At 33.9% G+C, this 16,185-nt stretch overlaps 1 protein-coding gene across 1 annotated transcript in view; it reads left to right on the forward strand.

Moving 5' to 3' along the window:
• The window catches only part of LOC107293132 (glutamate receptor ionotropic, kainate 2), a gene marked incomplete at its 5' end in the record, with an annotated part of 213,078 nt that overhangs the window by 23,106 nt on the left and 173,787 nt on the right, over positions 1–16,185 (forward strand). The window contains one exon of the mRNA XM_015822266.1: positions 11,217–11,440. Coding sequence (XP_015677752.1) covers positions 11,217–11,440 — 224 coding nt within the window. The remainder of the gene's footprint in view (positions 1–11,216; positions 11,441–16,185) is intronic.

Genomic DNA, 16,185 nt, shown 5'->3' on the forward strand with positions numbered 1-16,185 from the left:
CAATAATGTAGGCCACATCCTATCTGCAATATTTCCCTGATTAATTTGTGTAGGACCAAACTGACCATCTTCCATTCTCCTTGTCCTCCTGTCCAAGTAAAGCTTTGATTTTGACCTGAGCAGATCCTGCGAAACTCATAAATAGTGCTGACCATAGGTTGAACAATATGTCCTTTATGACTCAGGTAGCATGATAATAAAGTATTCACACTAGATTTTAACTCCAAGCTTGCCCAAAGAAATAAACATTTGCACATTTGACAACTACATCTGTGCTTGGAAAATGTCAAGTCTCACAGCACTTTCTTTTTAATAAGTCACTGTTGAGAATGACCAGTTACAATTCCTAATAGATCAGCTCTTTTCAATTATACTTAAGGGCACTTTTGCACATCTTTATACTGCAATTGCCATTGCATTTATTTTATAACTGAAAGTAACTTAATTATAAACAGAAACCTATTCTTGAGTCAAGCAATTTCAGTAATTTTTGGATTACTTCTAACTTGCATTTCAGGGCTAGCTGATTAAATGTGTTAATCAAATTCATGGTGAATTGCCTGGAACTGATTGGTAAAGTGGGTTACCAACCAGTTCTAGATACTTCAGCATGAAGTTGATTTTCACTTCTGTCTGGAGTTCTTTAATGAGTCTTGTAATTGAATGAAAGACATGATATGACCAAGTTGACTCTCTTCCATTTTTCAACAGCTCTCAATGCCGTTGCTCTTCCATTCTTTTTGTTTGGCTTAAGGAATTGGGAATAAGATTCACTTATTGCTTTAGTTTCAAATGACTGTGTGGATGAATCTTCCTGAACTTTGGAGTATTATGAAGAATAATTTCTTCATTTTCCCTTCTGATGAATCTAAAAGCCAGAAAAGCTCAGCTTTGGAATGAAGAAATGAAGTTAATCCAAATAAGAATAGCTTGATAGAGGTGATTTCATCCTTCTTGCATTTCTTGGCAGCAAAATAGAAATCTTTAAATAAAATCAGATAAAATAAAAGTAAAAACAGTAATATCAGTTATTTAATAAGTGATAATCAGGACAGCTAATTAAAAGTAAAGAAGAAAATCAAGAGAATGCTCCACAAACAGAAAGTTTTAATTTATTTTATTTTTAGTTTTACAGTTTATTTTAGTGTCATTTAATACAACATACTTTTAGTAGAAGACTGCCTAGTCTACATTGGAAGGGAGGCATTACTACAAGGAATGCTCACATTTTTACAGTAACAATTCTTATCAGATAATCAAGTTTGGGTAGACCTATATGGAAACAGGTGGTTTCTTGCAGAATCTACTTCTGAGCCACTTATAAATTAACACCAATAGTTGGACAGTTGATCAATAGCCAGTGAAGTCTACAACATAGCTAATATATGTGCATGTTAAGGAACTCTAATGAGTAACCTAGCCAGAGGATTCTATACAAATGAAATCTGTAAAACGAACTCTCAAGAGGAGTGACATATGGAGTGTATTGCAGTAATTCATCCCTGAGGTTACCAGTACATAAAATGGCTATTTGTACCAAATTGTAGTTGGTAAAAAATGATATTGTTCCCAAAAGCTTCTTAGGTCTCAAATAGCAAATTCTCTAGAAGAATTCCCTTAAGAGGAAAGCAATGTCATCTAGATTAACTGATCTCTCATGGAAGATGGAGTCCTTGGTGCTCACTGAGCTTGGTTGTTTTCTCTTGGAAGATCTTGGAAGATCTACTTCCTTACCAGTCCTCAGCCTTAAGCAGATTTGTTCTGTCTAGCCCACCACTGTCATACCAAATGGTAGAAATGAGATGTTCTAGCTTATCTGTGGAAGTTAAAAAGAGTTAAATTATTTTGCACATGGATGGAGAACTATAAATAAACCCTAAGGGTGTATGCTAGGAACGTCTCAGAAAACAGCCATAGTAAAACACATCTGTATTACTGCCACTAAAATTACATAGATGTATCTATATAGTCATCAAGAACCATGTTTGATTGGAGGGAGTATTTAATTTTAACCACCAGTGCCATCATCACCTCCACCATCGTCATGTTGCATTAATTTTAAATCCTTTAGATGTATTTAGATTTTAAATAATTATTATGTTAAACAATAATATAATAAAAGTATGTATGTATAATTTATTAGTTTGATATCTGGCCTTCTCCCGTCCCCAGTTCTTAAAACTTTGCTGAACTCATCTCAACCAATCTCTCTAAACTATGACCTGCACCCCCTTCCATTTCCATTTCACTTGCATTACATTTCATTTCAGATTGTTATTAAACTTTTTAAAATTTCTTTTTCTATGTTCCATTTTTTCAGTTTCTTGGAATTTTTTTATGGTTGCCTTACTATTTCCTTCTTTTTTTCTTCTCTTTTTCTTCTCAACTATTTTGAACATCTTTTCTCTTCACCTTCCCTCCCATGTGGTCCTTATAATAATTCTCTTTAATATTTCTGGGTTTTGTTTTGTTTTGAAAAAAGGAGCCAAAGAACCATTTGGAGTGATGTCGAGAATAAGAATGATGACCTTGATGGAGAAACTGTTGCCTAAACAAAAAGCAGATACTGTTGCCTAAATAAAAGAACCTGAAGCATTTTTTAAAAAAACAAAAAAACCCAGAGCTGTCAGATAACATTTAGAAGTGCTCAGTTATTGTCAGCCCCTTGAGATTGGCCAGACTAGGAAACCAAAGTTATGAATATTTTTTCTTATTTATTTATCTAATTTATATAGATGCCCATGACACAAGCAAATTGATTTGGGTGATGTGCAACAAAACCAAAGGAATAAATATTTAAAATAATTATTGTTAACAAGTATCAAAAACATTTAAAAACTGTAAAAACAGCTAAAACAAGAATAGAGAAAGGGATGTTAAATGTCGTTGCCTCGCTAGTTCACCTGTCCCCTGGGGTCCTCAGGCTGACTAGCATAACAGGTCTTGAGGGGCCTTTGGAATCTGAGAAGCAATGAGGTCATCCTCACATTCGGTGTGTGTGTGTGTGTGTGTGTCTGTGAGTGTGTGTAGAGAAGATTCCAAAGGGTGGGAGCTATAGCAGAAAACTCACATTTGCAGATTATAGATGAATGGACTGTAAAATATAGAATTGTACAGTACAACATAGGGAACTATATAGAGCTACAGTTAAATAATAGAAACCATCGAGAAGATAGAGTCATGTTATAGATCATAGACCCTTTGAGATAGGATTAGAACCCATAAAGTAAAATAATTAGGTTTAAAACATAGTAAGAGACAAAATTATTATTATTCACAAAGGGAAAAAGTGTAAGATTTTTCTAAAAAAAAGTTCCTCTATACAGAGTTTGTTTCTCTGTCTCTGACTGTTATCATCTCACAAATGAATCCTGTGATTTCATGTCCCTTTGAAAGATCTGCAGAATGCTTCTGAAAGGGGCTTGTCACATCTTTTTTTTCCCCTGGAGGAGACACCAACAACAGTGTTGTTTTTATTTGCTTCACTTACTTTAACAGGGATGTATATTTTTTAATATGTACTGTATATACTTTGACTCTCCCTGCTTTTCTGCTATTTCTGTCCTTTTTTTTAACAACATGTGGCCTTCCATTACTATAATCTCATCATGGGAATCATCCCACTGTTATTTCTTTTAAATCACATTTACTCTAGCTTATTTTTCACACTCTCAGCATTAGTGTATGGACAATGAAAAGCACGAAATTGATGAGGTACTTTCTGAAATACTCATTTTCTAAAATATAAACATCTTTATCAGAAATCTCTCTTGGGCTTCTGTTTTTAATCATACACAGAATTCTTTTTAAAGCCCTCGAATATATGCATTTAAAATTCTGAAAAAAGAAAATATATTACATATTATTTATTTATTTATTAAATTTGTTTGCTGCCCTTCTTGCCTTGGGCCAATGTTATAATACCTCCCCACACATACATACATACATACATACATACATACATACATACATACATACATACATACATCATATATACCAAGGGGGGAATTAAACACATAATTCTCTCAGGATTGCAGTATACTTCAGTCTATCAGTGAAATTTTGGGTAAGAATGACTGAGCTAATAGGAAAGAACTGTTTCACTTAACACTGATATTGATAACTACTGAGTATTTTCCCCCAGAACTCTTTTCCTGCCATTTAGCTTTTGTTTGTTTAATATGGAATGATAAAGATTGCTCAGCCATATCACTTATTAACCATAAGTGCCATAAATGGTTAGATGGGCACAGTGGTGGGATTCAGATGTGAACAACCGGTTCTCTGTGTGGATGCCGCTTGCGGAAGTCCATTCTGGGCCTGGGCAACAAAAAATTAGCTACCGGTTCTGCTGAAGTGGTGCGAACCAACTGAATCCCACCACTGGATGGGCATCACACATTCAAACATCAATATAAACTGAAACAGAACCTGAGCTTTTGTATTCAATTTTGTCTTTACATTGGTTGCTTTTTAAAATTATTTCCTAGTGCTTATTTTATTACTCGCTCCCATGTAACGCCGCTGCTGCGCGAGCTGCACTGGCTGCCTGTGTCCTTCCGGGTGCGCTTCAAGGTGTTGATTATCATCTTTAAAGCGCGCCATGGCATCGGACCTGGTTATCTCCGAGACCGCCTTCTGCCACAGATTACCTCTCACCGGCCGATACGCTCCCACAGAGAGGGTCTCCTCAGGGTGCCGTCAACCAGACAGTGTCGGTTGGCAACCCCCAGGGGGAGAGCCTTCTCTGTTGGAGCACCCACCCTCTGGAACGAACTACCCTCAGAGATCCGGGTGATTCTGGATCTCCCCTCCTTCCGCCGCACCCTCAAGACATGGTTATTTCAGCTGGCAGGACTGGCCTAAGGGGTATTTTAAATTTGGTTTTTAAATAATTTTAAAATAAAAGAAAGGCCTATATTAATATTTTATTTTAACCACATTTTAAATTTGTATATTGTATTGTTATTCTGTTTTAAACTGGCTGTAAGCCGCCCTGAGTCCACTAGGAGAAGGGCGGGGTATAAATGTGATTAATAAATAAATTTATAATAAATAAATACTGTATTTTTCAATTACTGCCTAATTGTTTCCTTTCATTGTATGCCTTAGCTCTTTAAAGGCTACCTGTTCAGATTGTGTTTTTATGTTGTGCCATACAATTATTTAAGATTAGTTTTAGCATGATTGTTTTATGCCAGAACTTTGTCTCTATAGGAAATCATGATCAATTAGATTAAATTAAGCATGTTAAGTTAGTTTTGGAGATTTATTATGGCATATTTCCAAAAGCTAACTAATAAATTACCAGCCATTGTTCTTTCTTGTTCACATTTTAGTCCACTATTAATTTTTAGCCATTGGCACCTTAATTTTTTATCCTGGAGTTTATATAAATGTGGTAGTGCCTGATGTTCTTTGGGAGCTAAATAATTTTTTTAAATATTTTTTTTTCTTGTTCAAGATGCCAAAGCAGTGATATTCCTATTCTTCTTGCCCTGATATTCATTGGCTGGATGTAGGAAATTTATTATATAGATATGTAATAAATCATAAAGAATTGCTCTGGCTTTTTACATTGTATAGTCCAATTGCTGTGCCCATGAGACTCTGTACCAAAGAGTCTTACTTTTTTTAATCTTTAATGCTATTTGTTATAACTCAAACAAGCCAATTGGTTTTGCCCTTACTAGATTGACTTTGGTGATGGCAAGCAGTCTCTAATGTATCATTTAACCACTGTACACACGCCAAAGCTTTGTTTTAACTTTGCATTATTGTGCTCTGTGTCCTCAAAGGAATTCAAAAGACTCTTACTATCATGTACATTTATTTTGAACAATCAAGTTCTGTGTCAGTTGAAAGAAGAGATTTGTCTAGCATTTCCAAACATACATTTCTTTAGATTTCACAGTAGACATGCAGTTTGGGACAAATCTAATTTTAGGAATTAGGTTAAAGATTTGTACTTTTGCAGACGATTCAGGGTGAGCCTACCAGTAGCTTTGACAGGAGTCGGATAAGGGGAGTCAGAGGGATGCTAGCCCTGACCTTGTCTATGTTCATTGCATGTATGCCCAGGAAGGGTAGAACCTGCATCACAAAACTGTGATGATGCTTTCATCATTCTGACAAATCTGATATTTGTCACATGTTTGTTAATGAATCACTGGTTCCTTTGGCACCAATATCTTTTTAAGATTGTATTCATTCTCATTTTATACATCATTAACTTATTTCTAATACGATTGAATACTGCAAAATACTGAATACCGAAGAAAAAAATCCTCTGCTGAATTACTAAAAACACAAATATACGATTGATGATTCTGGACTTAAAAGACCAGTTACACTGCATGATATTATTCTGGATATTTAAACAATTTTAATAACTTTATATTAATGAAAGTAATTTGGAAACACATTTAAATTGTTTATATTTTTATAAATTAGATTAATCTGAAAAAAAAATCTTTTAAAGATTGATGATATTTTGTGGCTATATAATAGCAAATCATCTTACCGATAGATGAAATCAGACTAATCTATACTTAAATAAACAGGAGGTGGGGGATATGTTGCTCATAAGAGACTAGTTTTCACTCAAGTTAATAAGTTGTAAGAAGTGTGTGACTTTGGCAAGTTACTTTCTCTCTGACACCTTGAATCAGTCATAGAAATAATAAAAGAGGGTTAAAAGAATAATATGAATAAATAAATTTGAAAAATTGCAGTCTGCAATGGAACAGCCTAGGGCCTTTAAAACAATAAGAAAATATTCGGTATTTATAACTCTCCAAAATAGCAATTGAAACAATATGTTTCATGTTTTAAATATTTGAACAATTTTTTCCTATATAACAATGGATTTCTTTATGGTAGCCACTGGGAACAAACGCATTAGTATCATATGGTTATTCTGTACAGAATTTCTTAGTGTAGCCAGATCTTTAGCTATTATAACAGTTTTGAAACTATTGTAGTGGAACCTACTGCTGTGTAAAGATTATGGTCATAATGGAAAATATCACTGAGTTTATAGATGTGTATGGAAATCCTAATGTTGCCAATGTCAGCGATTCAGTTTGTTAAGAAAGTGGGCTAAGCAAAATCTAAACTTATATTTTGTAATCACAAAGAGATATAAAAGAAGGAAACTGGGTTCTGTTCCTGAACAAGCTATTAGAGAGCCAGTTTGGTCTAGTGGTTAAGATACCAGGCTAGAAAACAAGAGACTGTGAGTTCAAGAGCTGTCTAAGCTATAGAAGTCAATTGGTTGACCGTAGGCCACTCACCCTCTCTCAGCCCAACTCATCTCACAGGGTTATTTTGGGGGAAAAAGGAGAAGGGAGGTGTGTTGGATATGTTCACTGCCTTGAGTCATTTGTGAAAATAATAAAGGCAGGATATGAATAAATAAATAAATTAGCTTTATCATTACTTATTAGTGAGAATACATAGAAACTCTATGTTGGGTTTTCAATCTAGTATGAGACACCATGATTAACAGATGTAGTGCTGCGTAGTGATCTGAACTCCCTTTGGATAATTCTCAACACAGGATTATCTTGACTAGGGAAGTCACATTATACTGGCAACAAAGGTTCATATTGTCAAGGTGATGGTTTACCCAGTTGTAACATATGGCAATGAAAGCTGGACCATCAGAAAACTGTTGCCTTTGAATTATGATGTTGGAAAAAATTGTTCAGAAGACCTTCTATTGCAGGAAAAATAATTCAGTAAAAGATTATGTAAAGCAGTCCTTGCTGTAAGAACTAACAATGAAGCTGAAGTTTAAATATTTTTAAACAAAGAATAGGCAGGTGAAAATAATTGTATGCAGTTATGATGTCTGTAAAAATCAAAAGTAATTGGAAAAGAGGTTTGGTTAGATATTATCACTTGAGGACTATCTCATGCATTTAAGATTCAAAGAAGCTCTTACTGAAAAACGCTGCTGCAAATGAATGAAAATAATAGAAACCCACGGAGAATAAATTCCATGATTTCATCTGCATTTTTTCAGCAACTGATAGAGTTGAGTATAGGGAACCTGCTCTAATATTTTTTTTTCATTTATCCCTATATGTGAAGAAATGTCACAGTGTCAATTGACTCTAGATTAGTGTTCATTACTAAAGCAAATGGATTAAGATATTACTATATTTTCTGCCAAGGACATATAAACCTTGTTTTCTAGTTAGTATTTCATACATATGTTTTTTATTGTCATATTTACTGAATAAATGCAATAAATTTATCTTAGGTCCTTTAGCTTAAGTAAACTTAACTTCCTTAAACTAGTAAAATGGGCATCCGTTTAGATTTTTATATTTCTCATTAGCTTTGAGCATAACACAGGGTCAAAGTCAAGTTAGAAGGCAGATGGGCTTATTTTTGTCTCTATGTGCTGATTTCAAATTGCATCCAAATGATTAGTTTACATATCTTTATGCAAAACAAATAAAAGCTCCATAGCTGCAATTTATTCCTGTACACAGAATTGCATAGCAAAATGAGAGGGGGGGGATTTGAACTATTTAGAATAGATGACATTCATTTGGTTTTCTTTTAATTCTATACACTGATGTTCAATTAAACATTAGTAGATCATATGCCATTACAGAGTAATGCTTGTTTGTCTTATTCAAGGCATATTGAACAACTAAATATTACACATTCTGATGGGCTTTAATATATGCATGCCGTGATCTGCTGGTAATTTACTTGTTTTAACTGCATCAACTATTTTCTTTTCTGCTTTGTTTTTTATGTTTTATTTTTTAAAAGAAAATCCTAGACTATTCTCAGGCAATAGTTTACAACATGCAGTTTATGATCAACAAAAAATCTAAGAATGAAAGTGTGGTGAATGGGTACTTTACAGCTCTCTTGGGTTGTTTGCCACCATCGCCCATATATGGACATGCCCTTCTAGAATATTAGGGGACCCTTAAATAGTGTGTAAAATATCACTCAGGTGCTCCTTCTTTTCTTGGAAGCCATGCATAGTTTGTATGGTCAATAATAGAGCACAGAGATCACAGAATTGCCTTAGAAGTAGTTTTAATAAAAAATGGCTTTTCTTCCAACTATTCCATGCCTACCAAGCTGTCAAATCTTGCTTAAAGTCAAAATAGGATATGTATTACTCTGCATTTATTCTACTTCTGGTATTTTGGTTTTAATATGTGTACACTGACTTGGGATAATGTAGATAAGAACATTATATAACCTGGAAAGGTCTATATTGCATACATTCTTTAAAAGCCCTACCTTTAAACTTGGTAGAAAGCAAGAGCAGATAAATGTTATACTTAAATTTTGGTGCAATATGGAGCTCATTTGTGAACTATGACTTGATCAACACTCCCTAATTTAAAAGCTATGGCTTAGAGTGATGTGTGAAACTAGTCTCCACAACAGAGATGGGCAACTGAAAGATATCACTGCAAAAGAATACAAATGAGGCATTGGGAGCTTCATAGAGATAAGAGATTGTTCATCCTTCCTGTATTTCCAGTATATTTCACTACCTTTTTTTAAAAAGGAGAGGAAGTGGCAATTTATGTAGAGTTACATGCAACTAATCATTGTTCTTAAAGGAAGAGGGCTTATTAAGTCAGAACACAAGCTATTTTTTAAATATATTTTGACGCTGCAGACACTATAACTTGCCAAGTATTGTGCGTGGTAACAGAGGTCTAAATCAAAATGTCAGCAAGGAATGTGATTCAAAGTAATTAACTGTCGGGTGAAAAATATTATCTGATATACAGAGAAAATCTTTGTCACTTATATTTTGTAGAGAATGGCCCTGAAAAACATTCATATAGATCAGGATGGTATCATATTTTAAATTATAAACATACATATTTTAAAGTAAAAATGGCAGAACTTCATTAAAATATTGTGATAATCTTTCATATTTTGGATAAAGTTTGACATATTTTCTATTTCAGACAACTTTATATAAATTTGTTACTCAAGTCAAACATAGCCTACCATCATGGATATCCAAAAAAGGGTTCCAAAGCATATCTGGTCTTACAGATCCATGACATTATTACAAATTTGGCAGGATATAAGACACAGGCCATGGGCTGCAATCCATTAGCTCTAAAATTAATAATTTTCATAATTCCTAAGTCCTGTTGTGCTATTTTTTATATTTATATTAGAATATTGTTTCAGTGCAAGATGAGAGAGCTTGAGCTGTCTGGCTTGTAGTTCATTGAGTATATTAGTTTTTTTTATCACAGTGTTACTTATTTTTCCTAAAACCCATGTTTTGGGACTATAACCACAGAATTCTTTCTTTCTTTTTTTAAAAGATATTTTCATGAGCTTTCCCATTTATCTTCACAACTTTTGCCATATATACAGATTTCTGATAGAAGCATTTTTGAAAATATTCTTATGATTTGGACCAACGTGAGTTGCCATATCAGAGAACATAGGCTTAGAAAGAATAAAATAAAAGCAATTTACTGCATACTAAAGAAAAAATAATCAAAACATTGTAATCATCCAATAAATAAAACCAACATCTTGCCAAAACTAATCTATAAAAGAAGAAGAAGAATTAGTCATTTTTTCCCCCAAAATAACCAAATGTTCAACAATTACTGCATGAAGGTTAAAGTATTCTACATGTTTCATCTCAGATGACATGACATGCTTCCTGAGGTTGATTTTAGCTAGTTAGGTACAAAAAAGAAAAGGTCTTGATACAGGCATATCTAAGAGGGGAGACAGAAAAATCACAACTGAATAAAGCTTAAGTTTAATAAAACTACCAGCATACAAATTTATCACACCTTATATTTCTGAGGTGGTTTTTCCAACATAATTTTTAAAAAAACAAAATAATCAAAATTCATGTATAGTATGAAACATTAGAAATAACTTCACGTATAATATTTTTCTCTGTAGTGTTAATTTCATTTGTCAACATTTATGTTCGGAGCTCCTAAGGGAAGAGTAACAGTGAATGTTAACCATTTTATCAGAGGAGGAAGAGGAGAAGAGCAAAAGCAGGGTTTTAAATTTCAGCATACTTAGTACCAAGACAAATTTCCAAATGTAAAGTCTTGTTTAATTTGTTTGCCTACTCCTTCCTACTGCTTTTGACTTACCGTCTATTCTCTCTGTCTCTCTGTCTCTCTCTCTCTCTCTTTTTCTCTCTCTCTCTCATTTTCCTTTGCAAACAGAAAGCTGACCTTGCAGTTGCACCCTTGGCAATTACGTATGTTCGAGAGACGGTCATCGACTTTTCCAAGCCCTTTATGACTCTCGGAATAAGTATTTTGTACCACAAGCCCAATGGTACAAACCCGGGTGTCTTCTCCTTCCTGAATCCTCTCTCCCCTGATATCTGGATGTATATTCTGCTGGCTTACTTGGGTGTCAGTTGTGTGCTCTTTGTCATAGCCAGGTAACATGTCACACCTTGTGATTTTTTTGGCAATTGTTATTTTTTGTCCTCTTCAACAATAATTGTCAAAAGTCACAAATTCTTCCTTCTTTCTTATTCTTAATTGCTAATCTGTTATCTATATACAGAGAAAAAGTCAGCATCAATTTAGCATCAAGTTCCTGCAATATAATGCTTTTGTGCTGCTTCATATTGACTGTGCCCCTTATCTTTTTATAATAGTATGAGTTCTATAAATTTGTTAACAGTAAATTGAAGAAATTTGACAGGTTTTTAGAAACAATTTCCTCCCTTTCAATCTTGTTGTGCTGAAATGCAATAAAGTTTATTTTTATATATTGGGTACTATATTAACAAGAAATAGATATTCACATAAAACACACAAGAATTCTAAATGAAATTAAGGACAAAATCTCTCTACATAATGCTAGTAACGGCAAATGAAACTGGGAAAGTGGAGTCTGCCCCCTGGTCCAAGGCTTGTCATTTTTTTTTATTAGTTTCTGTCTTTGCAGAGACTATATTGCAATCCATATATTGTTGAAATTTGATTTAATGGATCATTTGGGAAGAAAGAAAGAGGATGTCCATTAAATCCAATTGTCTGTTAAATCTGAATTTATGTTATTTGTGGGTGATTTAATTGATGCAAATTGTGTTGTTTGAGTTAAACCTTGATTTCATGGGCAAATGTTAATCTATTAGCACATACTGTAATAGTCCATTAAATATGGGTGGACTCTGTACACAAAAATTGTACATTGTATCCTTCATCTATGAAATGCAGGTCTACTTTACCAAGGTTTTACTGTACTTCTGATGACAGGAGTTTGCATACCTTCCTTACGATTTTGAATCTGGTCACCAAAGCTTCTAAAAGTCAGGACAGTGAGGAGGAGCAAAGCAAGTGATGGTGGGGACAGGCAGCATGGTCCCACCTATTTCTGTATGGTGTAGTTCAGAATACAAAACTAAAGCTATTAAAAATGTCAAATGTAGGTCAAGTTTAGAAGAAATGTACACAATCGGACACAATATGGTTTTAAGATCCAGGTACCTCATAATCAGATTAATAAAACCATAGGTTTTTAATCTGATTCCTCATATCTCTTTTGAACTTCCATTAATTAACTGAACAATGATTGGTAATAGTAGCAGTTTTTAACTTGCTTGAATCCTGGGAATAGGTAAATCAGAATAACAGATTTAAAAACATACTTAGGTACTGAGATGAGTAAATTACTGCCAGAGTATTCCAGTAAAACAAGGATATCAGAATCCCAAAGATGCTTTTTCAAAAGGCAACTGGACTTTATTTTTCTTGAAGATGTTTTGCTTCTCGTCCAAAAAGCTTCTTCAGTCAATTCTTGGATAAAAACAGTGGTGGGATTCAAATATGTGAACAACTGGTTCTCTGTGTGGATGCCACTTCTGGAAGTCCATTCTGGGCCTGGGCAACAAAAAATTAGCTACCGGTTCTGCCGAAATGGTGCGAACTAGCTGAATCCCACCACTGGATAAGAAGCAAAATGTCTTCAAGAAAAACAAAGTTACATTTTGGGATAGCCATTACCTGGATGACTGAGAATCTTCATAGACAAAGAGATCAGAGTTTCTTCCTTGTATTTTCATTTTATATGTGCCTAGTATTTTAAATTAAGAAATAGGCAGTCTGGTCAATGAAGTTATGCAAATGCATCCAACATACAGTATGAAATCTTTATGTGAACCAGATTTATTCCATTGATTTGTGTTATAGATGCTCCAGAGCTTCTATTAATCATGTCTAGTTAAATTCTGTTATTTGAACAGCCTATTCCTAGCAGTGAAGCTAGTACGTTTGTTTGCTAGTCTTTATGTCAAATTAATCTACCATTTGATGGTTGATGGCTTATAATCAAACTGGGGTAACTTCTTGCTTCATGCCTGCATCTTGCCAATCACTCTTCATGAATTATAATGTTGAAATATTTGTGTTTATGATGTCTTGGTTTTTGTTGTTTTTATAGATTAGCGATTTCTCTCAGTGGATAAGAAGTTGTGACTTTGGAATTCACACATAAAAAGCCTTAACCTAGGGAAGGATGTGTTCATGGAAGTTTTGGTTATAAACATAAATATGTAGCAAAATATATATTTATTATGTAGAGAAAAATTTACGCAAACAAACATATGCACAGAGACACACGTACATACATACAAAATGAAAACTGTAAAAAGAGGCGTTGAGCACGTGGAAGTACAATATTTGTATTAATCTAAAAACTGCTCACTTCACCTTTTAGTTCCCTCTGCTTAATCCTAAGAGTTTTAGTTCTTTACTCAAATTCTTTTCATGCCTTGTTTATTTCTTGTTTGATGTAAGTAATTGATTTGTCTTTTGCTATAAGTTATGCAATTGCAAGGCCAGCCCTTCTATTATCCAAAGTGAGGCAGCTATCTTAAGTAGCAGAGCTAGAAGTAGCTCCCTAGCAATTGTTCCCTTTCCACATTCCGTTTCCTTGGGGGAAACAGTGAGGGTCATAACCTGTGCTGTATTTGTTAAACTAACATACTTCCTCAGGTATCAATGCTGAAATAAGATAATGAAAACTGAGTTTTGCATATAGATAGAAAGGACTGTAAATGCGTCTTCTGCCACTGTTAGCAGTATATCTTGATTTGGCCCTGAATCAGAATTCCATTTAATTAATTTGATACAATTTTCTAAGAGATGGCATCATTCCTTTCTAATGCTGAAATAGTGGTGTGGAATGGTATGGTACGGTATGGCATGGTATGGTATGAAACCATAACAACAGTGACTTTATGTCTCTCTAATAAGCAAAAGGTACAATGTATTAAAATATAGTTTGAATGATTTCCTAGGCATCTTTGGTTTATCCAGAATATTATTGCATTTTTAAAGAATTCCCTAGGAATATTAACAAGGTACAACTATTGATGAACAGTTACAGATGTCATTACAGGCATTTTATAGGCATTGTATAATTGGATTTTCAGAAAGCTTTTAAACTAAGCCTCTCAAGAAATTGCTAAATTAAACCTTAGTTATGTGGTGGAAGGAGTAAGGTTTTACTAAGGATTGGTAAGAAAACTGGGAAAGGACAGGTGGTGTTCATGCCATATCTACATATTAAATAATAAGTTATGTCATTTATGGATAATATCATTTGCAGCACACTTATTCAAGGTAGCAACACACCATACAGAAATAGAAAATCAGTCAAAATCATTAGCAGACAAATGAATCATTGATAATATTTCAGATTCATTGTGACCACCCAGAAAAAAATGTTGTTGAAATTATAAATGAAATCTGAGTGAAAATGTAGCCTGTCTAAATTCAGATGCCAACTATGTAAAGTGGATGTAAACCTAAACAATAAAATATGTGCAGTTAGGCAAAGCAGCTGCTCATTTATGTGTTACTGCATCTAAAGATATAGAGAAAGGACTGAGAAGATGTGATAATGATTAGGCTATCAAATGACAGTACTCAATCAATGCAGTCTTTATTTTGTCATAAGTAACCATATGTCATAAGTAAATAATACAATATGGGTTTCCTATGGATTAGCTTCAGAGAAACATCCTTCTTTGAAAGAAGACCCAACACTCTAGAAGAAGCATCATTAGATTCAATCCTTTGAATTTATTCTCACATAAATAAGTATGCTTTTAACAGTGGGATTGTTCCTCAGTAAATAGAATTGAACAATAACAAGAGATAAACCAATTTTCATGAGTTCCTCCTCTTACCTGTACATTCTCTGTTCCTTTTTTTTATGTTATTCTGTTATTCTACAGCATATTTTTGAGGAGCATATATATTGCATAGGAGTAGAGAATCTCTCTCCCTACCCCTCCCTCCCTCCCCCCTCTCTCTCACACATATTCCACCTCACACATTCATCTTTTGTTGCTCTTCTTTTCAGAGAGGAGCAATAAAAAATTACTAGAGGACTGGAGGCTAAAATATATAAAGAATGGACACTGGAATTGAGTATGTCTAATTTAATGAAAAGAAAGACTAGGGGTGACATGATAGCAATGTTCCAATATCTCAGGGTTAGGGTTAGGGTTAGGGTTAGGGTTAGGGTTAGAGTTAGAGTTAGAGTTAGAGTTAGAGTTAGTCTTAGTCTTAGTCTTAGGCTTAGGCTTAGGCTATTCTCCAAAGCATCCGAGGGCAGTACAAGAAGCAATGTAAGGAAACTAATCAAGGAGAGAAGCAACCTAGAACTAAGAAGAAATTTCCTGACAGTTAGAACAATTAATCAGTGGAACAACTTGCCTCCAGAAGTTGTGAATGCTCCAGCACTGGAAGTTTTAAAGAAGAGATTGGACAACCATTTGTCTGAAATGGTATAGGGTTTCCTTCCTGAGCAGGGGATTGGACTAGAAGACCTCCAAGGTCCCTTCCAACTTTATTATTATTATTATTATTATTATTATTATTATTATTATTATTATTATTATTATTATTATTATTATTATTATTATTATTATTATTATTATTATTATTATTACCTCCAAGGTCCCTTCCAACTTTATTATTATTATTATTATTATTATTATTATTATTATTATTATTATTATTATTATTATTATTATTATTATTATTATTATTATTACCTCCAAGGTCCCTTCCAACTCTGTTATTCTATTCTAACTTTAATTGCCAGCAGCAATCGTAAGTGAATTTAATAGCCATATGTGTAGGGCCAGTTCTAAATATATTGGCA

This window comes from Protobothrops mucrosquamatus, unplaced genomic scaffold (assembly GCF_001527695.2).
Source record: "Protobothrops mucrosquamatus isolate PMUCROS unplaced genomic scaffold, P.Mucros_1.0 scaffold1513, whole genome shotgun sequence".
In the NCBI taxonomy this organism is placed as follows: domain Eukaryota; kingdom Metazoa; phylum Chordata; class Lepidosauria; order Squamata; family Viperidae; genus Protobothrops; species Protobothrops mucrosquamatus.